This window comes from Pogoniulus pusillus, chromosome 4 (genome assembly GCF_015220805.1).
Source record: "Pogoniulus pusillus isolate bPogPus1 chromosome 4, bPogPus1.pri, whole genome shotgun sequence".
NCBI lineage: Eukaryota > Metazoa > Chordata > Aves > Piciformes > Lybiidae > Pogoniulus > Pogoniulus pusillus.
Genome location: NC_087267.1, coordinates 47456570 through 47484446, shown reverse-complemented (window position 1 = coordinate 47484446; position 27877 = coordinate 47456570). Strand labels below are relative to the sequence as shown.

Sequence of the window (27877 nt, the reverse complement as noted above, 5' to 3'; positions counted from 1 at the left end):
TAGCCCCAGATCTCTACTTAACATGACCTTCATGCTCTCCAAGCCCCATGGTGGCCACCATAGCCCCAGATCTCTACTTAACATGACCTTCATGGTCTCTAAACCCCACGATGGCCACCATAGCCCCAGATCTGTACCCCATGGTGACCTCCATGCTCCACAAATCCCATCATTGTGGATTAGAGCCCCAGGTCTCTGCCTCATGGTGCTCATCATGGTCTACCCAACCCATGGTGCTCATCACGGTCTCCAAATCCCATCATGCCCCACCATGGCCCCAAATCTCTGCTGTCTCATCATGCCCATTATGGTTTTTCACCCCCATGATGTCCACCACAGTCCCAGTTCTCTACCTGTTCCTGTCCATCACGGTCTACCCACCCCACTATGTTCCCCATGGTCTCCCAAGCCCACGTTTGGTCCCCTGGTCCCATGGCACTCATCATCATGGTCTCTCTGCTCAGTGATGCTCAACATGGTCCCCCACATCTCCACCTCATGGTTTCCACCATGGCCCTAACTGTCTGCTCCATCCTGTCTATTACTGTCTCCCAACCCCACAGTGTCCCACACAGTCCCAATCTCCTGGTGTCCACCACAGCCTCCAAATCCCACGGTGCCCATCAGACTCTCCCATCCCCACAGGGCTCACCGCGATCCCTCGACTCCACGGTGCCCACCCCCAACCCTCTACCTGTTAAGCCCACAGCTCCCATCCCGACCTCCCAGCCCCACGATGCCCCCCGCAGCTGCATGCCCACCCACCATGACGTGGAAGGGGCTGTTGGGGACGTGCTCGCCCCCGAAGCGGATGGTGATGACGTATTTCCCAGGCTCGGGGGCAGTGTAGTAGATGTCAAAGGTCCCATCGTGGTTCTCCACCACGTCCACGTCCAGCTCTGCCCCGTCAGGGGTGGACACCTTGCAGGTCACCTTCCCTTGGCCAGCAGCCTTGGCATCCACCGTGATCACAGTCTCCTCCCCGATCTGGATGGTGGGACCCAAGCAGGCACCTAGAGGAGAAGGTTTCAGGGTGGAGGAGGAGGCCATCACGGTCGTGGGGGACCCACATCCCAACCCCGGCTGTGTGTCCCCCCCCCCCCACCAGCAGCAGCAGAAGGCCCCCCGGTGCCACTTACCCAGTCCATGGCCCCCAATGGATACTGCAAAGAGAGACCAGGGAGAAGCCATGAGGTGTGGGGCAGAGTCGGGGAGCTCCAGAGGGGCACATTGGGGGTGGCCAGGGGGCTCCGGGGGGCCAAAGTGTCCTGCTCTGAGCTGGGGGGGGACTCAGTTGTCCCCACGGCACAGTGGGGCAGGGTGGGGGAGGAGAGAAAGGATGGGGTGGGGGCAGCAGTGGGGCAGGGTGAGGCTGGTGGAGGATAGCAGCTACGGGGCAGGGTGTGGGGGGCAGCCATGGGGTGGGGATGCTGTGGAGCAGCAGAGGGATGCTGTGGGGCAGCCGTGGATCAAAGATGGGGGTGCCATGGGTCAGTGAGAGGATGCCTTGGGGTGGTGTAAGGAATCTGTGGGGCAGCAGAGGGATGCTGGGGGTCAGTGGTGCTGCTCAGGGTGGCGTGGGGCAGCCGTGGGAAGTCTATGGGGCAGCATGGGGCAGCAGAGGGATGCTGGGGGTCAGTGTGGGGATACCATGGGGCGGTGGGACAGTGCCACAGCGCCCCCATGGGTCAGCAAGGAGATGCTGTGGTCAGTGGGAGGATGCCGTGGGGCAGCAGGAGGATGCTGTGGGTCAGTGGTGATGCCGTGGGAGCACCGTGGGGCAGCAGGAGGATGCTGAGGGTCAGTGGCAATGCCGTGGGAGCACCATGGGGCAGCGGAGGGATGCTGTGGGTCAGTGGTGATGCCGTGGGAGCACCGTGGGGCAGCAGGAGGATGCTGGGGGTCAGTGGCAATGCTGTGGGAGCACCGTGGGGCAGCGGAGGGATGCTGTGGGTCAGGGGGACCAGGCCGAGGAGCCGCCGCAGGTGAGCTGGGGGGGGGGTGCTGTGGGCCAGCAGAAGGCAGCAGAGGGATGCCGAGGCTCAGGGTGGAGATGCCATGGGGCCGCCAGGGGGGGCAGCACCCACCTGTGACCAGGCACTTGCTGGCATCGCCGGAGGGCACAGCCAGGATGCGGAAGGGGGAGGCAGGGATCTCGTCGCCGCCGTACTTGATGGTGATGGTGTAGCGGCCGGGCAGGTCGGGCACGTAGGACACCGTGTAGGTGCCATCGCCGTTGTCCCGGATGGAGGCCTTCTTGGGTTGGCCCTCGGGGTCCTGTGGGGCACCAGAAGGCTCAGCACCCCACAGCACAAGAGATAGGGCACCCCAAGGGGCTTGGCACCCAATGGATGGGTGGCAGAGCACCCTGTGGGTCTGAACATCTGATGGGATGGGTGCTAGGTCACCCTACAGGGTTCAGTGCCCAATGGATGGGTGCCAGATCTACAGATGGGACTTGGCACCCAATGGATGCCAGGGTCTCATGGCATGGGTGCAGGTCATCATATAGGTCTCAGCAGCCAACAGATGGGTGCCAAAGCACCCTATGGGGCTCAGCATCACATGGTATGAGGCACAGAGCACCATATGGAGCTCAGCACCCAATGAATGGGTGCCAAGGCACTCTATGACCTGCAACACCCAATGGGTGGGTGCCAGGTGTAAACCCCATGGCAAGGGTGCCAGAGCATCGTGTGGGGTTCAGCACCCAATGGATGGGTGCCATAGCACCCTAAGGGCCCATCAACTCATTCCCTGGGTGCCAGGACACTGTATGGGTCTCAGCACCCAAGAGATGGGTGCCAGGCCACCCTTCGGATCCCATAAGGCCTCCCATCACCCCATGATGTGGATGCCAAACTGCTGTATGGATGCCCACCACTCTGCCCCTTCTTGGAGCTTACCCCCTCCCCTCACCCTTCCCCAGCCCCCCTCCCCCACCCATGGGTGCTGACCAGGATCTGGACGGTGAGGAGCCCCTCTCCAGCGTCGCGGGCATCGATGGTGAACTCCACAGGCAGGCTGGCAGGGATGCCACTGGCACTCAGCCCTGGCCCACTGGCTCTCACCTTGCTGGCATCATGGGCTGGTAGAACCTTGATCTTGAAGGGGCTGTGGGTGGAGATGGAGGTCAAGATGGGGCTGGAATTCCCATCACCACCACCAGTTGTCCCCAACTCCACCCAAGGGTGGTGGGCATCACCTGCGGGGCACCTCCTGGTCGGCAAACTTGACTGCCACAGTGTAGGGCCCATCGGTGGCTGGGGTGTAGTTGACCTTGTGGGTGCCATCGCCGTTGTCACGGACCTCCACCGGCTCCGCCAGGCCTGCAGGAGAGGGCAGCAGTGGGGCAAGGTGACCCACGAGGTAGGACACCCCACAGGCTACAGCTTCAACTGGGGTTGGACATCCTGCCCCAGGACATCCCATAGGGCAGGACACCCTATGGAGAGTAGGACCTATGGGGTTGGAGAGCCTTTACAGAAGGACATCTCTGGGCAGAGCATCCACAGAGGAGGACATTCCATGGGGCAGGACACCCCATGGAGAGTAGGATCTATGGGGTTGGATAACCTATGGAGAAGGACATCTCTGGGCAGAGCATCCACAGAGGAGGACAAGCTTTGGAGAAGGACATCTATGGGCAGGGCACCCTACAGCGCAGAGCTCTCCATGGGGGTCGAAGACCCTATGGAGCAGGACCTTTATGGGACAGGACACCACATGGACAGATCACCCCATGGGACATGACACCTCTCAGCACCCCACCACAAGTCCCCACCTACCAGAAGGTCCCAGCAGTGTGACCTCAAGAGGTGCCAGCCCCGCGGCGCTGCAGTCCACCGTGAAGGTCTGGGGCACCCTGGCTCTGACACTAGGGCCCAGACCTGGCCCTGAACATTTGACCTTGCTGGGGTCCACCACGTCCTTCACTGGCACCCTGAAGGGGCTTCCTGCAGAAACAGGGGCGGGCATGGGGGCAGTGTGACCAAGGGCTCAATGTGGCCATGGAGGCAGCACGGGCACAGGGTCGGTGTGGCAATGATGTCAATGTGGGCATGAGGACGGCAGGGCCATGGGGTCAATGTGGGTATGAGGACCACATGGGCATGGGGGCAATGTGGGTATGAGGACCACATGGGCATGGGGGCAAAGTGGTCATGGGTTCAATATGGCCATGGGGTCAATGCACCCCTGAGGCCAACATGACTATGAGGATACTAAAACCATGGCCATGAAGCTGGCACAGGGTCAATGTGGGCATGGAATGAGCACAGCCATGGGTGGGATCAGCACGAGCTTGGGGTCGCCACGGGGTTGGGGACGTGAGGCCAGCAGGAGCTCCTCCATCCATCAGCACGCAGGAACCCATCTCCGCCTCCCAGCCACCCTGACGAGTACCACAGCCCCCCTGGTCCCCTCTGCCAGCCCCAGCTCCACCACCCACCAGGGATAGGGTGGCCACCGAAGGTGATGTTGACGTCGTAGTCGCCAGGCGTGAAGGGGATGTACTCCACCGTGCAGCTCCCGTCCTTGTTGTCCTTGCAGGACATCTTGGCCTCAGAGGGGCCCTCGATGGCCAGGCCCAGTCCTCCGGTGCCCGCGCCCCTGGGGACGTGACACCACTCACTGACTCTGCCCGAGGGTGACCTGGCCACCCTGGGGTGGAGTTGGCATGTCCTTGGTGAGTGCCCAAGGGGATCACATCCATGGCAGGTAGATGGAGATGCCATGCTGGTGGAAGTGGGCCGGAGCTGCCACCTCTGTGGCAGGTAGGTGGAGATGTCACTTTGGTGGCAGTGGGATGGAGGTGTCACCTCCATGGCAAGGGCAATGGACGCGCCAAGTTGGTGGCGTGGGATGGATGTGGCACATCCATGACGTGGGATGTTGATGGGTTGGTGGCATGGGTTGGATGAGATGAAGGTAGCACATCCATGGGGTGAAGACATCCAAGTTGGTGGCAAGAGCTAGAGGTGCCAGGTTAGTGGCATGAGATGGATGCCGAGGGAGGGGACGGACATGCCACAGGCGTGGGATGAAGATGCCAAGTCGGTGGCATGGGACAGAGGTGGTAGAACCTTTGGAGGGAGTGGGGGGAGGCAGGATGGGGGTGGCTGGGGGTTGGTGCCCACCTGGTCTCCACGGTGAAGCGGTTGGCCTTGCCAACGAGGCCACCCTCCAGGCCGGGCCCGTGTGCCCGCACGCGGCTGGGGTCACAGCCCTCTGCCACCCCAACGCGGAAGGGACTCTTGGGGACAGCCACATCGTCGTAGGTCACCTCCACCCGGTGCATGCCTGGGGACAAGGGACACCCCATCAGCCCCTGCCCACCAGGGAGAAGCTCTCGGGGGGGGTTGAGGGTCCCTGGGGGGTTCTCAGGGGGTTGGAAGCCCTTTGGGGGGGTTTTGAGGGTATCTCAGGAGGTTTATGGGGCCCCCTAGTTGGGGTTTTGGGTGGTCTCAGGGGTTTGAGGCTCTCCTGTTGGGATCTCAGGGTGTTTAGGGGTGCCTGGTTGGGGGTTTCGTGTCCCTGGTTGGAGTTTGGAGCAACTTGTGAGGTTGGAGGGTCCCTGGTGAGGACTTGGGGGTCCACAACTGAGGTGTGGGGATGGTCTCAGGGGGGTCAGATAGGGCTGAGTGGGGTTTTGGTGTCCCTGCTTAGGGTTTGGAAGCATCTCAGTGGGCTCGAGGGCTCCTGGTTGGGGTTGTGGAGTCCCTGTTGGGGTTTTTGGGTCTCTTAGCGGGATTCTGGGGGATGGGAGGTCCCTGTTAGGGGTTTGGAATGTCTCAAGGGGTCACTGGCTGGAGTTTTTGGGTGGTGTCTGGGGGGAGTTGGAGTCCTTGGTTGGAGCTTTGTGATCCTTGCTTGGGGTTTTGAGAAGTCTTAAGGGGTTCAGGGGGTTCATGGTTGAGGTTTTGGAGGGTTTGAGGGGTTTGGAGGACTTGGGAGACCTTGGTTGAGATTTTGGGGTCTCATGGGGTTTGGAGGTCCTTAGATGGGGTTTTGAGGGGATCTCAAAGGGCTTAGTAGTCCCTGGTCAGGGCTTTGGGAGGGCTTCCTGAGGAGAGTGCTGAGGTTCCTTGGTGCAGTTTTGGGGGTCCCTTGCCTGGGTTTGAGGCACCTCAGGAGGGTTAAGGGAAGTTTGGGTGCCCCTGATTAGGGTTTTGAGGGGTCTCAATGGGTCTGCAGGTTCAGAGTTCAAGCTTTGGAGGGCGTCAGGGTCCTTGGCTGGAGTCTGGGGTGGGCTTGGGGAGTTAGAGGACACCTCAAGAGCTGTGAGGATCTCTGATTGGCACTTTGGGGGGGGGGGGGGGGTGGTGGTCCGGGGGGGGTTGCTGGGGTCCCTCACCATCCTCGTAGGGGGTGTAGTCCACGCGGTAGGTGCCGTCGCCGTGGTCGGTGACGTAGGTCTCGGTGGTGGCCCCCGAGGGGTTGACCACGCGGGCCTTGACGTGGGCACCTCCCGTCTTGGTCAGCGCCCTGGCATCCACCGTGAAGTCCGTGCCCACCTCACGCAGCACCCCTGTGGCACAGCTCCCTCAGCGCCCAGCCAGGCCACCCGCCGCAGGTGGGGGCAAGGAGGGGAACAAGGAACCATGGGCAAGAGATGGACGTGGGGAGGAGGTGCCCGTGGGGAGCAGATGGACATGGAGAGGAGGTGTCCATAGGGAAGAGATGGACATGGAGAGGAGGTGTCCATAGGGAAGAGATGGACATGGAGAGGAGGTGTCCATAGGGAAGAGATGGACATGGAGAGGAGGTGTCCATAGGGAAGCAGTGTCCGTGGGGAAGAGATGGACACGGAGAGCAGATGGACACGGAGAGCAGATGGACACGGAGAGCAGATGGACACGGAGAGCAGATGGACACGGAGAGCAGGCGTCCATAGGGAAGAGGTGCCCGTGGGGAAGAGATGGACATGGAGAGGAGATGGACATGGAGAGGAGATGGACATGGAGAGGAGATGGACATGGAGAGGAGATGGACATGGAGAGGAGATGGACATGGAGAGGAGATGGACATGGAGAGGAGATGGACATGGAGAGGAGATGGACATGGAGAGGAGATGGACATGGAGAGGAGGTGTCCATAGGGAAGCTGTGCCCTTGGGGAGGAGATGTCCTTCCAAGGGAGAGGTGTTCATGTGGAGGACATGTCCACAGGGGTACCCATGGGATTGCCCAATGCAAGAAGGTACCCATGGGGGGAAAAGAAGCCCATTGAGGATATCCATGGGGAGATGGTGCCCGCCCTGGGCATGCCCACTGGGGAATATGCCCACAGGGATGGGGTGCCCATGAAGAATGCTTATGGGGAGAAGATGCCCAGAGGTGGTGCTCTTTGAGAGAAGATGCCTACAGGGATGGGATTCTTGTGAGGATGTCCATGGGAATGCTCTGTGGGAAGAGGTGCTCACAGGGGTGGGACACCCATGGTGGTGACCACGGGGAGGAGATGCCCACGGGGAGGAGATGCCCACGGGGAGGAGATGCCCACGGGGAGGAGATGCCCACGGGGAGGAGATGCCCACGGGGAGGTCCCCAGCTCTCACCTCTGGGCTCCACGCCTTTGCCATAGACCTTGACGCCACTGGTGTCAACTGCTGGGTCGACGGTGACGCGGACGGGGAACTTGGGGACAGGATGGCCACCATACTTGATGGTGATGGTGTAGGAGCCCGGGCAGGCCGGGGTGTAGGTGATGGTGTAGGTGCCATCCCGGTTGTTCTGGATGAGGACCTCTGCTTTCACCCCAGCTTCCGAGATGATCTCGATGGTCAGGTCGGCGTCGCCGGCTTTGGAGCAGTCCACCATGAAGGTGGCCACCTCGCCAGCTTTGCCTCGTTCCAAGCCAGGGCCACTGGCTGTCACCTGAGAGTTGGAATCATAGAGTCACCCAACCCAGCACCCAGCCCTGGCCAGGCAACCAGACCATGGCACTAAGTGCCCCAGCCAGGCTTGGCTGCAACACCTCCAGACACAGCCACTCCACAACCTCCCTGGGCAGCCCATTCCAATGTCAATCACTCTCTCTGACAACAACTTCCTCCTCACATCCAGCCTAGACCTGCCCTGGCACAGCTTCAGCCTGGGTCCCTTTCTTCTGGCAGCAGAGCCCAACCCCACCTGGCCACAGCCTCCCTTCAGGTAGCTGCAGACAGCAATGAGCTCTGCCCTAAGCCGCCTCTTCAGGGGTGAATGGCAGAAGAGGTTGGCTCAGAAGATGCCTCTGAAGATCATAAGTCCAACCCTGAGCCCAGCACTGCCAGGGCACTGCCAAACCACAGCCCTCGGCAGCATGGCTTTGAATGCCCTCAAGGGAGTAGGGATTCCAAGGCTGCCCTGGGCCAAGCCTGGACAGCAGTTTCAGTGGAGAACTTAATCCTTGTGTCCAGCCTAAACCTCTCCTGGTGCAGCTTGAAACTGTTTCTTCTCATCCCATCAGTTGGGAGAAGAGACCACTCCTGACCTGGCCCCAGGCTCCTTTCAGGGAGCTGCAGAGCACCAGGAGGTGCCTCTGGTTAGGGGTTTGAGGAGTCTCAAGGGGTCTCAGCCTCCTTTTCTCCAAGATGAACCTTCCCCAGATCCCTCAGCTGCTCCTCACAAGTTCTCCAGATGCTTCTCTTTGTTCTCCAGACCTTCCCCCAGCTTTGTTGCCCTTCTCAGGACCTCAGCCCCTCAATATCCTTCTTGCAGTGAGGGGCTCAAACCTGCCCCCAGGATTCCAGCTGTGGCCTCACCAGTGCCCAGCCCAGGAGGACAAACCCAGCTCTTGGCTGATGCAAACCAGGCTGCTGGTGGCTTCTTTGGCCACCTGGGCACACACTCCTCATCTCCAGCTGCTTCTCCAACCACCCCAAGCCCTTCTCCACTAAGGAGGTGCAAGCACTCATCCCACCTTGTTGGGATCGAAGACAGGAGTCACCACAGCCTTGAAGGGGCTCCCAGGGATGTGCCTCTCAGCAAAGAGGATGTTGATGGCGTAGTCCCCAGGCTCGGTGGGCAGGTAGGAGACGGAGCAGGAGCCGTCCCCGTTGTCCTGACACTCGATCTTGGCCTCGCAGGGGCCTTCCACCGTCAGCCCCAGGCCGCCGGTGCCCGCGCCCTTGGTGTCGATGGTGAAGGGAGCTGGGGTGCCCACGCGCCCGCCCTGCAGCCCCGGCCCGAAGGCGCTCACCTGGCGGGGAACAGGGCCGTGAGGGGGGAGGGGAGGGGGTTGGCAGTGATGCAGATGATTACGGTGGGGGTGGGGATAGCCGAGAGGATGATGAAGGGAGGTGGTGGGGAGGGCAGTGAGGATGATGAAGGGAGGTGGTGGGGAGGGCAGTGAGGATGATGAAGGGAGGTGGTGGGGATGATGAAGGGAGGTGGTGAGGATGGCTGAGAGGATGATGAAGGGAGGTGGTGAGGATGATGAAGGGTGGTGGTGGGGATGATGAAGGGTGGTGGTGGGGATGATGAAGGGAGGATGATGAAGGGAGGTGGTGAGGATGATGAAGGGAGGTGGTGAGGATGATGAAGGGAGGTGGTGAGGATGATGAAGGGAGGTGGTAAAGGGTGGTGGTGGGGATGATGAAGGCAGGTGGTGAGGATGATGAAGGGAGGATGATGAAGGGTGGTGGTGGGGATGATGAAGGGAGGTGGTGGGGATGATGAAGGGAGAATGATAAAGGGATGTGATGGGGATGGTGGTGAGGATGATGAAGGGAGGTGGTGAGGAGGGCGGTGAGGATGATGAAGGGAGGTGGTGAGGAGGGCGGTGAGGATGATGAAGGGAGGTGATGGGGATGATGAAGGGAGGGTGGTGGGGATGGTGGTGAGGATGATGAAGGGAGAATGATAAAGGGAGGTGGTGGGGATGGCGGTGAGGATGATGAAGGGAGGTGGTGAGGAGGGCGGTGAGGATGATGAAGGTGTTGATGATGAAGAAGGTAGTAATAGTGATGGGGGTGATGGTGAGCACGTGAGGGCCATGCATGGTCACCACGAGGGTGAAAGGACATGCAAGGAGTGTGCAAGGCCCACGCATGGTCACCACGTGTGGCCCACGTGTGCCACAGCCCCACCCCGGGTGACTGCGTGGGCGCGCAGGGAGCGGGGGGTGGTGGTGAGCCCCCTCCCCACACTGACCTTGGTGGGGTCGGGGGGCAGCAGAGCCTCCATGGGGAAGGGGCTGCCAGGCACAGGGTGTCCATCGTAGGTCACCTCCACCTTGTAGGGCCCCTCCTCGGGCGGTGTGAAGCTGACAGGGTGGGGCCCCCCGGGCGGGGCGGGGGCCACGGAGCAGGGGATGGGGCGGCGGGAGGGGCCGGTGACCTTCACCTCCACCTTGCCCTGCCCCCCAGCTCCTAAGGTCTCCACGGTGAACTCCTGGGGCCGGCCCACCTCCGCCTCTGCCAGGAGAGGGGCACGTGGGGGTGGTCAAGAGGGCACCCAAGGGTGTGTGTCCCCCCCCAGCACTCACTCCGTGGCCAGGTTTGATGGCCCACTGAGGTACTGCCAACCCACAGAGAACCCCAAACCCGAGGGCATCACACCCCGTGGGCAGCAGGTCCCACAGCCCAACCCAGGCGCCACCACCCCGCGTGCCCCCAGCACCCAAAGCCGTGCCACTCACCCCAGGGGGCACCTACCTCCTGGATAAGTCTAGAGACAGGGGGTCCCACGACCCCCTGAGGTGCCACCAACCACCCCGTGGAAGACCCCAAACCCAAGGGTCCCACACTCCAGAGACAGAAGGTCCCACCAAGGTGATGCCACTCCACGGATTACCCCAAACCCTTGGGTGCCCCCAGACTCTCAGATGCCTCCCCCCCCCCCTTAGGTGCCCCCCACCACCCTTGGGTGCCCTCAACTTACTGCTGTTGAGTCCCTGCACCTTGACCTTGCCAAGCTGCAGCGGGGGGGCCACAGTGACAGGGAAGGGGCTCTTGGGGATCTGGTCCCCTCCATAGGTGACCACCACAGCCAGAGGACCCTGTGGGTGCAATGCTGCCTTAGGGTGCTGCCAGGGAGAGGAGTGCCCATCAACACTCACCCACCAGGGAGAGGGGGAAGGGGGCTCAAAGTGGGAGTATTATGGGGATGGGGCAGATGTGGGAGCCCATGGGTGCTATGGAGGGGTTTGGGGCACCCATGGGTGCTCTGGGGGTACATGGGAGGGTACTTGGGGCACCCATGTGTGCTGTGGGTCCTTGAAGCACTCTTAGGAGGTGCCCATGAGTGCACCCATGTAGGATGTCCTTGGGGGTGCTAGGGTGCCTATGAGGGAGGCCACAGGGGGTGCCCACGTAGGATGGGTGGTCTATGGGTCCTCACATGGGATGGGTGCCCCTATCCGGTGCCCCTGCGACATGGGTGGCCATAAGGGTACCCATATGAGATATCCATGTAGGATGTGTGGCCCCACAGGGTGCTGGGTGAGGTGCCCTGAAGGTGCCCCTCTGGGTGCCCACGGGTGGCTGGTACCTGCTGCAGGGGGGTGTACTTGACAGTGTAGGAGTAGTCATGGTTGTCGATCACCTCGAAGTCCCTCACGGCCGGGCCAGGTCCTGACCCCCCAAACTGCACGTCCAGGGGGGCCTTGCCAGCGCCCTTCGTCTGCACCGTGAAGTGGGTGGGCTGCCCCACCTCCACCCCTGCCCCACAGAGCGTCAGCACCCGTGGCTGGCACCCAGGGCACCCAGACCCACCTCCACCCCTGCCCCACAGAGCGTCAGCACCCGTGGCTGGCACCCAGGGCACCCAGACCCACCTCCACCCCTGCCCCACAGAGCGTCAGCACCCGTGGCTGGCACCCAGGGCACCCAGACCCACCTCCACCCCTGCCCCACAGAGCGTCAGCACCCGTGGCTGGCACCCAGGGCACCCAGACCCACCTCCACCCCTGCCCCACAGAGCATCAGCACCCGTGGCTGGCACCCAGATCCACCCCTACCTCTGTGCCACAGAGCATCAGCACCCGTGGCTAGCACCCAGACCCACTTCCACCCCTGCCCCACAAAGTGCCAGCCCCCATGGCACCCAGCCCCACAACACCCACAGACCTCACCCTACAGCACCTTGCCCCATAGCACCCACAGCAGGCAACTTGCCCAGTGGTACCAACAGCACCCAAGTTCCCTGGCTCAACAGCACCCAGCCCCAAAGCACCCCAAGTCCCTACCCCCCCACACCTAACCTCATGGCACCCAGACCTCCAGTCCTACAGCACCCACCCCAACAGCACCCAGCCTCATGGCACTCAGCTCCTCTGCCCAACAGCACCCAACCCTACAGCACCCAGCCTCATGGCACTCAGCTCCTCTGCCCAACAGCACCCACGTCCTCTGCCCTACAGCACCCAACCCAACAGCACCCAGGTCCTCTACCCAACAGCACCCAACCCTACAGCACCCAGCCCCTCTGTCCTGCAGCACCAACCCCAACAGCACCAGCCTCATGGCACACAGGTCCCCTGCCCTACAGCACCCAACTCTACAGCACCCAACTCCTCTGCCCTACACCATCCAACCCCAAACCCAATAGCACCCAACTCCTCTGCCCTACACCATCCAACCTCAAACCCAATAGCACCCAGGTCCCCTGCCCTACAGCACCCACCCCAACAGCACCCAGCCTCATGGCACCCAGGTCCCCTGCCCTACAGCACCCACCCCAACAGCACCCAGCCTCATGGCACCCAGGTCCCCTGCCCTACAGCATCCACCCCAACAGCACCCAGCCTCGTGGCACCCAGGTCCCCTGCCCTACAGCACCCACCCCAACAGCACCCAGCCTCATGGCACCCAGGTCCCCTGCCCTACAGCACCCAACCCCAAACCCAATAGCACCCAACTCCCCTGTCCCCCAGCCCCCCAGGCTGTCCCTGTGCCCTCACCCGTCCGGTTGAGCCCAGGTCCCTCAGCCTTGACCTTGCTGGCATCATGGGATGGATCCACCTTGATGCGGAAGGGGCTGCTGGGGATCTCCTGGAAGGGGACAGAGGGTGGGACACAGTGACACAGAGTGGCAGAGCCTCACCCTTGAGCGACATCAGTGGGCAAGGGAGAGGACACCCAAGGGCCAGCCGAGGTGCCAGGTGGGTGCCTGGTACCTGGTTGGCAAAGAGGACCATGATGGTGTAGAGGCCAGCTCCTGGTGGTGTGTACTTCACTGTGAAGGTGTCGTTGTCGTTCTTGATGATGTCAAAGTCAATGTCAGCCTCCACTGGTCCCACCACCCCCGGGGCACATTTGATCCCGATGCTGACGTCACCTACGGGGTGGCACCGCTTGTCAGTGCCCACCCGAGGGTGGCCGCCAAGGGACGAGTGGCACCGGGGGTGGATCAAGGGATAGGGATGGTGGCAGAGGGGAGATTGAAACTGGATGTTAGGGAAGGGTTCTTGATGGTGAGGGTGGTGAGAGACTGGCACAGGTGGAGGGTGGTGAGACACTGGCACAGGTTGCCCAGGGAGGTTGTGGAGCACAGAATCACCCAATGTGATCAAAGATCAAAGATCACATTGGGTGATTCTGTGCTCCACAACCTCCCTGGAGGTGTTCAGGACCAGGTTGGATGAGGCCTTGAGCAACCTGTTTTAGTGGGAGATGTCCCTGCCTATAGCCAGGGTTGGGAGGGAGGGGGTTGGAAGTGGCTGAGCTTTGAGGTCCCTTCCAACCTAAACCCATTCTATGATGACCAAGGACCATAGAATAAGGGATGCAGGAGAAAGAGCAGGGTTGACAGAGCAGGATCAGGGATGATGGACAAGGGATGTAGGAGAAGGACCAGGGATGATGGACCAAGGATGTAGGAGAAGGACCAGGGATGATGGACCAAGGATGTAGGAGAAGGACCAGGGATGAAAGACAAGGGATGTAGGAGAAGGACTAGGGATGATGGACAAGGGATGAAAGACAAGGGATGCAGGACAAGGACATGGAATGATGGACAAGGGATGCAGGACAAGGACCAGGGATGATGGACCAGGGATGCAGGACAAGGACCAGGGATGATGGACCAGGGATGCAGGACAAGGACCAGGGATGATGGACCAGGGATGGAGGAGAAGGACCAGGGATGATGGACAAGGGATGAAAGACAAGGGATGCAGGACAAGGACCAGGGATGATGGACCAGGGATGCAGGAGAAGGACCAGGGATGAAGCACTGGGGATGAAAGACAGGAGACGTAGAAGGACCAGGGATGATGGAGCAGGACATGAGTGCCACAGGCATAGAAGGGTCCCCAGGAGATCCTCCTAGTGGGTACCCACCCTGCCCAGCCTCGCTGCAGTCCACAGTGAAGTAAGTGGGCTCGTTGGCCTTCAGCCCTGTCTTCTCCACACCTGGCCCATAGACCTTCACCCTGCCAGGGTGGCTGCCCTCACCCACGTTCACCTGCAGGCATGGAGAGTGTCACCAGAGGGCATCCGAGGTGCACCCTCAATGGATCTGGGACCCCTGACCCCCAACGCCAGCACCTGAGCACCTGCAGAGCTGGCACCCTGTCTCCATCAGCCATGAGAACTCTGTCTCCATCCCCATGGCCATCAGCCCCCCAAAGCTCTAGGACCCCCATGTTCATGTCTATCACCCCATAGGACCCTTACCTTCACCTCTGGAACCCCATCCCGATGGGACTCTCACCACCCTGTGGAGCCCACCCCTGCCCCAGCACCCCACATCCCTTTCCCATCGCCACATGGACCTCCACCCCAACCCCTGGCACCTCCTCTTTGTGTGCCCCCATCCCCACCTTGGCACCCCTTCCCCACCACCCATGGGAGGTCCACCCCCATGACCATCACCCCATAGCACCCCAACACCCTGCATGCCTGCCAGCCCCTGGAACCTCCCTCCCCACCTCACTCCATAGGTCTGGCATCTCCCTCCCTCTCCATGTCCATCACCCCACAGACTGCCCTCATGGCCACCCCAGCAGCCCAGGGAGCCCTCCCCATGGCACCCACCCTGAAGGGACTGCGGGGGGTGGTGACACCTCCCCAGGTGACGATGATGGTGTGCTTGATGGCCTTGGTGGGCACATAGACACAGTGGTAGGTGCCATCTCCGTTGTCCTTCACCTTGATGTCAATGGGGAAGCCCTCGGCATCCTGAGGGGACCAGAAAGGGAGTGAGGGCACACAGTGGAACCCAGCAGCACCCAAGGGAGCTCAGTGAGACTCAGAGGCACCCAATGGAACTCAGTGAGACCTAGAGGCACCCAATGGAACTCAGTGAGACCCAGCGGCACCCAATGGAACTCAGTGAGACCCAGCGGCACCCAGTGGTGCCCAAAGGCACCCAATGGAACTCAATTTGACCCAGCAGCACCCAATGGTGCCCAGCAGCATCCAATGGACCTCAATGAGACCCAGCAGCACCCAGTGGTGCCCAACAGAACTCAACAGTACCCAGCAGTAACCTATGACACTCAATGGCACCAACAGAAGGCAACAGCACCCAATGGCACTCCACAGTAACTAAGGGCACTCAGTGGTACCCAGCAGCACCCAGTGGCACCTAACAGCAGTCACTAGAAGACAATGGCACTCAACAGCACCCAATGAAGCTTGAGAACACCCAAGAGCATCCAGTGGAACCAAACAGCACCCAAAGGCCCCCAGTTGTATCCACTGGAACCCATTGGCAGCCAACAGCACCCAGTGGTGCCCAGTGGCACCCAACAGAACTCAGAGCAACCACTCATACCCAGTGAAACTCAGCATCGTTCAATGGCACCCAACAGCACCCACTGGAACTCAAGGGTGCCCAACTACACCCAATGGCACCTGACAGTACCCAACAGCACCCAAGGGTGCCCACCCTACCCAGTAGGGCTCACTGACATCCAGTGACAATCAATGGCACCCACTGGTTCTCAAGAGCACCCACTGGAACCCAAGGGTGCCCAATCATGCCCAAGGAAACTCAACAGCATCCAATGGCACCCAAGGGTGCCCAACTGTACCCCGTGGAACTCAGTGGCACCTAATAACAACCAACAGCACCCACTGGCACCCAATGGCTTTCATTGGTGCTCAAAGACACCCAACAGAACTCAAAGGTGCCCAACCACACCCAGTGGAATTGAATAGCACCCAACAGCACCCACTGGAGCTCAAGGGCATCTTGTGCCACCTAGCAAAACTTGAGGGCACTCAGTGGGACCCAATAGGACTCTAGGGCATCCAGTGGCACCTAGTGGAGCTCGAGGGCCCCAAAGGGAACCCAAGGGCACCCAGTGGCAGCCTACCTGAGCATAGAGCTTGAGGGGCCCCTTGCCAGCGCCGCGGGTGTCGATGGTGAACTCCGCCGGCCTGTCCACGATGCAGCCGTTGGGCTCCAGCCCTGGCCCAAAGGCCTTCACCTGTGGGGGGTGGTCAGGTGAGAGGGTCAGGGGGGCACCAGCACCCACCCCACATAGCACCCATGGGAGGCATGAGGGGAGCAGCGCTCAGGGGGTACAGCAACAGGTGATAGCAGCCATGGGTGTGGGGAGCGGTCCACAGAGGCTGTGCCTGGGGGCAAAGGGGTTTGAGAGAGGGGTGCAGTGGGGTGCAGTGGGCACAAGGGGGTGCTGTGGGGTGCAGAGGGGCACGCAGGGGCCCACGGAGTGTGGTGGGGTGCAGCGAGGCTCTGTGTGGCATTGCAGGGTGCAGCGGAGGGGAGCGAAGGTCTGCGGAGTGCTAGGGGCACAGCTGCGGGGCACAGCAGGACGTTAAGGGGTGCAGTGGGGCTCTGGGGGCTTCTGTGGGGTGCAGCAAGGCTCTGTGGGGTGCTATGGGGCTCTGCTGGGTCTCTGTGGGGATCTATGGGGTGCAGTGAGGCTCCATGGGACGTTATGGAGCTCTGTGGGTTTCTATGGGGTGCAGTGATGGTCTATGGGGCTCTATGGGGTGCAGTGAGGCTCTGTGGGGTGCTATGGTGCTCTGTGGGGTGCTATGGGGTGCAGTGGGGTGTGCTGGGGCTCTGTGGGGTACAGTGAGGCTCTGCTGGGTCTCTGTGGGGTTCTATGGGGTGCAGTGATGCTCTATGGGGTTCAGTGAGCCTCTATGGGACATTATGAGGCTCTGTGGGGTTCTATGGGGTGCAGTGATGGTCTATGGGGTGCTATGGGGCTCTATGGGGTGCAGTGAGGCTCTATGGGGTGCAGTGAGGCTCTATGGGGTGTTATGGAGGTCTGTGGGATTCCATGGGGTGCAGTGAGGCTCTATGGGGTGCAGTGAGGCTCCATGGGGTTTTATGGAGCTCTGTGGGATTCTATGGGGTATGGTGAGGCTGCGTGGGGCTCCGTGGGGCTGTCTGGGGTGCAGTGAGGCTGCGTGGGGCTGCCTGGGGCGCAGTGAGGCTGCGTGGGGCTGCCTGGGGCGCGGCGAGGCTGCGTGGGGCTGCCTGGGGCGCAGTGAGGCTGCGTGGGGCTGCCTGGGGCGCGGCGAGGCTGCGTGGGGCTGCCTGGGGCGCAGTGAGGCTGCGTGGGGCTGCCTGGGGCGCGGCGAGGCTGCGTGGGGCCCGGGGGTACCTTCTCGGGCCAGGAGTCGGCGGGGGCGGGCAGGATGTGGGCGATGAAGGGGCTGTCCTTGATGTCCTCGTCGTCGCACACCACGTGCACCGCGTACTCGCCAGGCTCCGTGGGCCAGTAGCGCACGTCGCAGGAGCCGTCCCCCTTGTCGTCACACTCGATCTTGGCCTGCGAGGGGCCCTCGATGGAGAAACCTGCGGGGGGGGTGGGGGGGAGGGGCACCGACAGGGTAGCATCGGAGGTCAGGGCACCGCCGGCACCGCGCCCACGGCTGCGTCACGGGGCGGGGACAACCTCGCGTGGGTCTGCGCCGCCACGGCTAAGTGCACCAGGGCATCCCTCAGCTTGTGCCCCTGGCTCTGCCACCCCAGAGTGCCACCGTGGTCACTCCTTCTGCTCACCAGGGCATCCCTCAGCCTGTGCCCCTGGCTCTGCCACCCCAGAGTGCCACCGTGGTCACTCCTTCTGCTCACCAGGGCATCCCTCAGCCTGTGCCCCTGGCTCTGCCACCCCACAGTGCCACCGTGGTCACTCCTTCTGCTCACCAGGGCATCCCTCAGCCTGTGCCCCTGGCTCTGCCACCCCACAGTGCCACCGTGGTCACTCCTTCTGCTCACCATGGCATCCCTCAGCCTGTGCCTCTGTCTCTGCCACAGAGTCACCCAGTGTGCCACTATGGTGGTGACCCTCAGTCCTTGTCCTCACCATGGCATCCCTCAGCCTGTGCCCAGGTCCCCACCCTGGTGGTATCAGCTCTGTACCCTTGCCCCCAGCGTGATGCCAACCCAAAGTGTGTCCAGGGTGACCCTCAGTTGCCTCCATCACAGTGTTCCTCATCCTGTGTCCCTATCTCCACCATTGTGCTCCTCAGCTTTATGCCCACATCCCCACCATGATGCCCCTCACTTTGTGCCCATGTGCCCAGTGTGCCACCCGCTCCATGCCCACATTGCCAAGGTGTCCCTCAGGCCATCCTTGTGTCCCTGCCATAGTGTCCTCCACTCCACAGCCACATCCCTACCCCCACATCCTCCATCCCACACTGGCATCCTCACCACGATACCACTCAATGCATCTCCACCACGGTGCCCCCCACCCTAAGTCCTTATCCTCGTGCTGATGCCCCCCACCCACGGGTGCCCCTCTTACCCAGGGTGCCCACTTCAGTGCCAATGGCCTCCACCACGAAGTCTGCTGACTTGCCCACCACACCTCCTTCCAGCCCTGGACCCCAGGCCCGAACCTTCTGGGTGCCCGGTGCTGGAGCCACCATCACCTCGAAGGGGCTGCGGGGGGCAACAAGAGGTCACGGGGTGGGGGGGACAGGGGGGGTCGGGGGTCACCCAGGGGCAGGGGTTTCCAGCTGACCTGCGGGGGATGGCATAGCCTCCCCAGGTGATGGCCACCGTGTACTTGCCGGGCACCAGGGGGCGGTACTCGCACTCGTAGACCCCATCGCCCGCGTCCCGGACCTTCACCGGCTCCTCCGTGCCCTCTGCGGGGGGAGGGGAGGGCTGGGTGACATGGAGGCCACCCCCAGAATGCCCCCCCTGCCCCCCACTGCGAGTCCTGGAGGTCAACAAGGTGTCCTCCCTGGCATAAAACCTTCAGGGGCATCCTCATGGTGCCCACCAATCATGTGCACTATCCCCATGGGCATCCTTATGGGTGCCCATCGACCATGCACCACCCACAGACACCCTTATGGGTGCCCATCGACCATGCACCACCCACAGTCACCCTTATGGGTGCCCACCAATCATGCACTATCCCCCATGGGCAACCTTATGGGTGCCCACCAACCATGCACCACCCATAGACACCCATATGGGTGCCCATCGACCATGCACCACCCACAGACACCCTTATGGGTGCCCATTGACCATGCACCACCCACAGACACCCTTATGGGTGCCCACCAACCATGCACCACCCACAGACACCCATATGGGTACCCACTAACCATGCACCACCCACAGACACCCATATGGGTGCCCACCAACCATGCACCACCCACAGACACCCATATGGGTGCCCACCAACCATGCAACCCCCCATGGGCAGCTCGTGGTGCCCCACCACCACCACCCCCTTGCCCCACTCACTGGGTCCCTTGAGGGTCACCCGCAGGTCCCCGGTGCCAGCACCCTTGGTCAGCACCCTGAAGTCTGCCACCTCCTGCACCCTGACGCCCTTGGGCTGCAGCCCACGCCCAGTGGCACGGCAAGCCGAGGGGTTGCACGCTGCACATGGCATGGCACTGTGTCACCCATGGGTGACAACCCAGTGCCACCACCCGTGGGTGCTGGCACTGCCCAAAGAGGGGATTGTGGGGGTGTGGGTGAGGTGGGGGACACACACATGGGGTTCTCAGGGGTCATGGGGACTACTGATGGGGACACCCTGGGGACAAATGGGTACCACAGGGGCACCATGGGGACACAGGGGTGCCATAGTGCCCCCAAGGGCATAAAGGGGACATGTGAATGCCATGATGTTCTCCGTGGGCATAAAGGACCCATGGGGACCCCTTAGGGGTAAGTGGGTGCCACAGGTACACCCTAGGGACACAGGGGTGCCATGGTGGGTGTGAGGGTGCCACAGGGTCACCCTGAGGACGTGATGGGTGCCATAGGGGCACTGAGAGACTCCAGGGTGCCACGGGAGCTAAAGGACAGCGAGGCCACCCCAGGGACAGAAGGGACCCATGGTGACACCAAAGGGTGCTTTGGGGACCCCAGGAGCATAGAGGACTCCTTGGGACACCTTGGGGACACTGCAGGGTGCAAGGGGACCAGCGCAAGGGTGCCAAGAGGCCACCGGCGGCTGCCACAGGAGCGCTGCTTGGCACCAATGGGTGCCATGAGAGCCTGGGGGTGGGGGGGACACACACACAGGGGCAGAGGACCTGGTGGTGACCTCTGGGCTGGGGCTCACCTTCAGCCACGTTGACAGTGAAAGGGCTCTTGGGGATCTGTGCCCCAGCGTAGGTGACGCAGATGGTGTGGGGCCCCTCCAGCACCGGGCGGTAGGTGCAGCGGTAGATGTTGTCCCCTTTGTCCTCCAGCATCACCTCCACCGTGTCCCTCCGGCCCTGGGGGTCCACAATCACCACCCCAACGTCCCCTGGGCCAGCTCCTGTCACCGGGAGGGCATCGGCTCAGTGCCACCGGCTCACCACCGTGGCATTAGAAGGTGGCCTCAGAGCCACCAAACCAAGGCACAGCTGTGCCATCGTGGGGACATGGTCCTCAGAGCCACCAAACCAAGGCACAGCTGTGCCACCGTGGGGACATGGTCCTCAGAGCCACCAAACCAAGGCACAGCTGTGCCACCGTGGGGACATGGTCCTCAGAGCCACCAAACCAAGGCACAGCTGTGCCACCGTGGGGACATGGTCCTCAGAGCCACCAGGCTGTGCCCATGGCCATGCCACCATGAGGCCATGTCCCCAGCACCACCACAACCACCCCTCAGTGTCAGCACCCAGCACCACGTCCCCAGCACCCTGCAACCACCCCTCAGTGCCAGCACCCAGCACCGTGCCCCCAGCACCACAACCACTCCTCAGTGCCAACACTCAGCTCCACGTCCCCAGCACCCTGCAACCACCCCCACTCAGTGCCAGCACACAGCGCCATGCCCCCAGCACCACAACCACTCCTCAGTGCCAGCACCCAGCTCCATGGCCCCAGCACCCTGCAACCACCCCTCAGTGCCAGCACCCAGCTCCATGGCCCCAGCACCCTGCAACCACCCCTCAGTGCCAGCACCCAGCTCCATGGCCCCAGCACCCTGCAACCACCCCTGCTCAGTGCCAGCACCCAGCGCCGTGCCCCCGGCACCCAGTGCCCAGCGCCATGCCCCCAGCACCGTGCCCGCAGCACCCCACAGCCACCCCTCAAGTGCCAGCACCCAGCGCCATGTCCCCAGCACCACCACAACCACCCCTCAGTGCCAGAGCCCAGCACCCTGCAAGCACCCCCGCTCAGTGCCGGCACCCAGCGCCGTGCCCGCGGTGCCCGGTGCCCACCTGCGGTGTAGATGTCAAAGTAGGTGGGCTTGTTGGCCACGTTGCCGAGGGGCTCCAGCCCGGGCCCCCGAGCCGTCACCTTGCTGGCGTCGCCCGAGGCCATGGCCACGCCGACGCCGAAGGGGCTCCCGTCGATGTTCTGCCCCGCGAACAGCACCGTCACCTGCGGGCACGGACAGCTCAGCTGCGCCCCCCCGCGGCCCCGCCCCGCACCTGCGCTGCCGGGGGGTGCCCGGCGTGCCAAGGGACGGCCCGTGGGGGGGGGGGGGTGGGGGTGCTGACCTTGTGCAGCCCCCCGACCTTGGGGACGTAGGTGACGCTGTAGGTCCTCTTCTTGTCGTTGTTGGGCACCACCTTGGCCTGGGGGAGAGGCAGGAGCCCTCAGCAGGGAGGAGGTGACCCAGACAGAGCTGCCGGAGAGCTCTGGGGAGGAGGTCAGACGGGTGCTGGGCAGCACCCAGGTGCCCGGGTGGCACCCACCCTACCTCCTCGGTGTGGCCTTCAGGGTCCTCGACGTAGACCAGGACCTCCCCCAGCCCTGCCTCCAGGGTCTCCACCGTGAACTGCGCCGGCTTCAGCACCACGTTCCCGTGGGGCTCGATGCCTGAGGGCGCCCAGGAGGGGTCAGGGTGCACCCTCCCTGGCACCCCCACCCCGTGATGGCAACCCAACCCCTCACTACCCACAGCCTGGCACCTGCAGGTGGCCCTTGGAGGGGGCTTGGTCGTCTCTAGGTGTCGAGGGGACGCTGGGGATCAAAGGGGACTCTGGGGTGTGGGTGGCACCCAGGGACAGCCTCAGGCTGGCCCTGCAGCCTTGGGTGTCTCTGAGGTGCCCTCCAGGGCTGCTGGGCATGGGTGGCACCTTAGGTCACCCTAGGGTGTCCCTGGGTGCGGGTGGCACCTTGGAGGGTCCCTGGACAGGAAAGGGACTCTGGGGAGTCTGAAGCTGTCCTTGGGCACGAGTGGCACCTTGGGTGACCCCGAGGTGTCCCTGGGCATGAGGAGGGTACCCAGAGCTGGAAAGGGGTCCCTGGGCATGGGCAGCACCCTAGGGTGTCCCTGGGCACAGGGGGCAACCTGAACAACCCTGAGGTTCCCCTAGGCACGGTGCAGGGAGGTGCCCCACGGCTGGAAAGATGCCCCTGGGCTTGAGGTGTGGACCTCTGACATGGCCCCCCCACACCCTCCCACACCCCTGCCAGGGCCATACCGGGCCCGTAGGCGCGGGCACGGCCGGGCTGGGGCTGGTGGGCACGGATGGGGGCCCCTGGCTTGAGCTTGGCCTTGGGGAACTGCGACAGGTAGGTCATGACCGAGTGCTCGTCCACGTTGGGGTCCACGATCTCCTCGGGGGCGATCACCTGCAGGGGGCGCACAGACGCCGGGCGTGGGGGGCGCTCCTCAGCCCCTCCGGGCACCTCTTCGCCCACACAAGTGCCTCATGTCCCACCTACCACCCACGCAGAGACCACCCGGCAGCCCCACAGACACCCCCAGACCCAGGGACCATCCCACTCCCCACCCCCCCTCCAGGGACCACTGCTCCTGGGGACCCTCCTGCAGCCCTAGAGACACCCCAGAGACTCCTTCGGACCCCTCAGGACACCCCAACACCCAGGGACCCCCCACGAGGGACCCTCCAGAGTCAAGGACCACCACCGAGGACCCTCAGGAGCACCTCCAGACCCAGAGAGCCCACGAGAGACCCCCCCAGCCCCAGGGATGCTCCCAAGGACCTCCCCAGTCACCCCTTTACACCCCTATTTCCACAGACCTCCCTCCCCTTGCACCCTCAGGGTTGTGTGTCCCCCCTCACCCTTAGGGACATTCTGGGGACCCTCCTCCTCTACCACCCTCCCCCCCCCAGAACCTTCCCCATCACCAAGGACCCCCTCAGGGATCTCTCCATAGCCAAAGACCTCCCCTGCGGGACCTCTCCGCCCTCCCTGGCACACACTGGCACCCCCAGACCTCCACCCTCACAGCCCCCCCGCCCCCTCCATGGGGACACCAGCCCCTCCCAGTGCCCCCCAGTGCCCCCAGTACCTGGGGGACCCCCAGCCAGTCGTCTGCCTGCTGCATGGCCTCCCTGGCGTTCTGCACGGGCTGGTTGGGGTCCCAGCTCTCCCAGTCTGGGCACAGGCCTGGCACGGGCAGAAGTGGGGAGGGTAGGGGGGGGTCAGATGGGTAACCCAAACCGCCCAGCCCCCCGCCCTTTAGAGCCCCCCAGTATCTCCCCAGTGCTCTCTGCTGTCTCCTAATGCCTGCCACTATTGTCCCCCAGTGCCCACCAGTGCCCCCCTCGTCCTCTGATACCCACCAGTATCTCCCCAGTGCCCCCCCAACATCCTCCAGTGCCCCCCAGTATCTCCTGATGCTCACCAGCATCTCCCCCAGTACTCCCCCCCCGGTATTCCTCCAGCATCTCCTAATGCCTGCCAGTGTCTCCCCTCAGTACGCCCCCCCAGTGCCCCCCAGCATCTCCTAATGCCTGCCAGTGTCTCCCCTCAGTATGCCCCCCCAGTGCCCCCCAGCATCTCCCCTGTGCCCCCCAGCATCTCTTAATGCCTGCCAGTATCTCTCCTCAATATGCCTCCCCCGAGCATCTCCTCAGCACCCCCAGCATCTGCCAGTGCCCACTGGTGTCTGCCCCAGCACCACGCCAGTGCCCCATGCCAGCACTGTGAGCCCTGTTACCATTGTGCCCCCCTGTCCCCAGTGCCCTTTGAGCACTGGGGTGCAGCTGCCCCCTTACCCCCCCGTTCAGGGGCTCAAGTGCCACTCAGGGGTATCCCTGTGCCACTCATGCCCCATAACCAGGGGTGCAACTGCCCCCTCATGTTCCTGTGGACCCCATGCCCAGTGCCCCCTAAACCCCTGTGCCTCCCATGCCCACCTACCAAGGCATTCAAAGGCTCCTCCCCAAACTCCTCTGCCCCCCCCCCACTCCCTTAACTGGAGGTGCAATTGCCCCCCAGTACCCTGTGCCCTCCCATGCCCACCTACCAGAGGCTCAAGTGCCCTCATGCCCAGTGACCCACATACCCTCTGCCCCCTATACCCACTGCCAGGGGAGTCAAGTGCCCCCCAGGCCCCCAGCTGGAGGTGCAATTGCCCTGCCAGTACCCAGCGACCCCCATGCCCACCTGCCAGTGTGGTCAAGTGCCCTCATGCCCAGCAGCCCACATACCCTGTGCCACTCATACATGCTGCCAGGGGAGTCAAGTGCCCCCCAGGCCTCCCAGCTGGAGGTGCAATTGTCCCCCTAGTACCCAGCGACCCCCATGCCCACATGCTGCCAGAGGCTCAAGTGCCCCCCGCCCCCTCTGCCCCCCCGCCCCCCGCCCCATGCCCGCTCACCGGGGGCGCAGTTGTCCACCAGTGCCCCCAGGGCCTTGCCGTCCTGCCAGTCGCGGTTGAAGTTGGTGATGGGCAGCTGGGGCACCTTGTTCTGGATCCAGCCCAGCAGGCGCTGCTTGGGCGTCTGCCGCCGGGCATCCTCCTCCTCCTCATCCTCCCACATGGGCATGGAGATGGAGTAGTGCAGGATCAGCGTCCATATCAGCCCCAGGATCAGCTTCAGGTTCCCGTCCACGATGGCTTTGCTGTCTGTGGGCACACCAGGGTGGCACCGTTGGCACTACAGGGACACCACGGCGATGCTGCAGGAAGTCCCCGGTGGCTGCGGTGCCAGCCTAGAGAGGTCTCAGGGCATCCACAGGCTCACTGCCACCACACTGCCAGGCTGGGCACAGCTCAGAGCACCCACAGGCTCACTGCCACCACACTGCCAGGCTGGGCACAGCTCAGGGCACCCACAGGCTCACTGCCACCACACTGCCAGGCTGGGCACAGCTCAGGGCACCCACAGGCTCACTGTCACCACACTGCCAGGCTGGGCACAGCTCAGGGCACCATCCCCACCCTTGCACACCCAGCCCTAGCCTCCTATGTCCACCATCTCCAGCCCCATCCTCCTGTGTCCATCACCCCAACCCTTACACACCCAGCCCCATCTTCATGTGTCCATCATCTCCAGACCCCTCCTCATGTGTCCACCGTATTCCCAGATCCATTCTCACATGTCCATCACCCCCAGACCCCTCCTCATGTGTCCATCACCCCCAGACCCATCCTCATGTGCCCATCACCCTTGACTTTGTGCTCATCCTCACGTGTCCATCATCTCCAGACCCCTCCTCATGTGTCCACCGTATTCCCAGATCCATTCTCACATGTCCATCACCCCCAGACCCCTCCTCATGTGTCCATCACCCCCAGACCCATCCTCATGTGCCCATCACCCTTGACTTTGTGCTCATCCTCACGTGTCCATCACCCCCAGACCCCTCCTCATGTGTCCACCATATTCCCAGATCCATTCTCACGTGTCCATCACCCCCAGCCCCATCCTCATGTGTCCATCACCCTTGTCCTTGTGCTCATCCTCATGTGTCCATCACCCCCACCTCCATCCTCACCCATCCTCACCTGCCCACCACCCCCACCCTTGCACACCCAGCCCCATCCTCATGTGTCCACTATCTCCAGCCCCATCCTCATGTGTCCGTCACCCTTGTCCTTGTGCTCATCCAGCCCTATCCTTGTGTCCATCGCCCCCACATGTCCACCATCCCCAGCCCCATCCTCACCTGCCCACCACCCCCAGCCTTGCACACCCAGCCCCATCCTCACCTGTCCACCACCCTTGTCCTTGTGCTCATCCTCACCCATCCACCACCCCCACCTCCATCCTCACCCATCCACCATCCCCAGCCCCATCCTCACCTGCCCACCACCCCCACCCTTGCACACCCAGCCCCATCCTCACCTGTCCACCACCCTTGTCCTTGTGCTCATCCTCACCTGTCCACCACCCTTGTCCTTGTGCTCATCCTCATGTGTCCATCACCCCCACCTCCATCCTCACCCATCCACCACCCCCATCCTCACCTGCCCACCACCCCCAGCCTTGCCCACCCAGCCCCTTCCCCCATGCCCACCGCCCCATCCCACCTCCACCTGCCCCTCACCCCCCCCCTCCCGGCTCACCGATGGAGACCAGCTTGATGTGCTCCCTCTCCAGGAACTCCAGGGCCACCGAGACGTTCTCCAGCTTCATCTGGCGAAAGTTGGGGCGGGGGTGGTACTTGCGGCCCATCTTCTTCTGGCTGAGCACCTCGAGCAGGGCAATGAGGCGCAGGCCGTCGCTCAGGTCCTTCTGCAGGTCCCCGATGCGCTTGTTGACGCACTTGAGGTGCTCGTTGCACCAGCGGGTGAAGGTGTTCTGCTGGATCTTCTTCCAGGGAGCGTCCTCGGCCAGGTCCTTCTCGGTGGCCGGCAGCTCCTCGGCGTCCTCGCCCGTCTGCGCCTCGTAGTTGTTCATGGTGGGCGCCGCCGCCGCTGCTGCTGCTGCTGCTGCTGGTGGGTTCCTGCTATAGGGGGGGCTGTAGACCACGCCGGGGGCTGGCGGCCTGGGTGGAGGTCCGGAGCCGCTCCCGCTGGCCTCGCCGACGGCTGCGGGGTCGCTCCTGGTGGTCTCGGTGGGGCGTTTGGGGGCCCGAGGTGGAGGGGTGAAGGGTTGGGGGTCCTCAAGAGGGGTCCTGAGTGCGGGGAGATTGGTCCTGGGTCACTCCTAGTGGCCTCGGTGGGGGTCCTGGGTGGGGTCCTGAGGGGGTCCCGAGGTCCTGGGTCACGCTCGGGGTCCTCTGAGGCCCAGTCCCGGCGCCTGGGGCAGATCAGTCCCGGGGTACGGAAGGGCTCCCGAGGGGGGGTCCTGGGTCAGGGTGAGTGCCCCGGGTGGGGTCTCAGGTCCCAGTGGTAATCCTGGGGTCCCGGGTGGGTCGCGGGGTGCCGGGTGGGGGTCCCGGTGCCGGTTCCCGGACTCGCTTCCCAGTTCCCGGTGCTGGAGCAGCAGCCCCTGGTGGGGTCCGGGGGTCTCGGTACCAGTTCCCGGTGGAGTGTGGGTTCGGAGCGGGGTCCCACTAGTGTCCGAGTCGGTTCCTGGAGTAGGGTCCCGGTGGATTCTCGAAGCAGAGCAGCTGTTCCCTGTAGGATCCGGTAGGGTCCGGTGGGGTCCCGGTGAGGTCCAGTCGGTTCCCAGTGGGGTCCCGGAGCAGAGCAGCAGTTCCCGGTAGAGTCCCGGTAGGGTCCGGTGGGGTCCCGGGGCGGAGCAGCGGCTCTCGGTAGGGTCCGGTGGGGTCCCGGGGCGGAGCAGCGGCTCTCGGTAGGGTCCGGTGGGGTCCCGGGGCGGAGCAGCGGCTCTCGGTAGGGTCCGGCGGGGTCGGAGCGGTTTCCCGGCGAGGAGCAGAGGCTCTCGGTAGGGTCT

At 63.0% G+C, this 27877-nt stretch overlaps 1 protein-coding gene across 1 annotated transcript in view; it reads right to left on the bottom strand.

The window, feature by feature from the left end:
* Window positions 1–26935, bottom strand: part of FLNC (filamin C) — a 42267-nt gene extending 15332 nt beyond the window's left edge. The window contains 31 exon segments of the mRNA XM_064142795.1: window positions 766–1013; window positions 1140–1163; window positions 2088–2277; window positions 2958–3114; window positions 3206–3329; window positions 3789–3956; window positions 4451–4611; window positions 5139–5301; window positions 6356–6529; window positions 7559–7877; window positions 8905–9183; window positions 10137–10399; window positions 10866–10983; window positions 11475–11644; window positions 12886–12976; window positions 13102–13262; window positions 14267–14390; window positions 14963–15106; window positions 16249–16362; window positions 17515–17708; window positions 18664–18800; window positions 18883–19009; window positions 19620–19757; window positions 20452–20652; window positions 21548–21710; window positions 21830–21907; window positions 22033–22151; window positions 22760–22910; window positions 23596–23693; window positions 24910–25158; window positions 26602–26935. Of these exon segments, the coding sequence (XP_063998865.1) occupies window positions 766–1013; window positions 1140–1163; window positions 2088–2277; window positions 2958–3114; window positions 3206–3329; window positions 3789–3956; window positions 4451–4611; window positions 5139–5301; window positions 6356–6529; window positions 7559–7877; window positions 8905–9183; window positions 10137–10399; window positions 10866–10983; window positions 11475–11644; window positions 12886–12976; window positions 13102–13262; window positions 14267–14390; window positions 14963–15106; window positions 16249–16362; window positions 17515–17708; window positions 18664–18800; window positions 18883–19009; window positions 19620–19757; window positions 20452–20652; window positions 21548–21710; window positions 21830–21907; window positions 22033–22151; window positions 22760–22910; window positions 23596–23693; window positions 24910–25158; window positions 26602–26935 (5181 nt within the window).
* Between the last annotated feature and the right edge of the window lie 942 nt (window positions 26936–27877).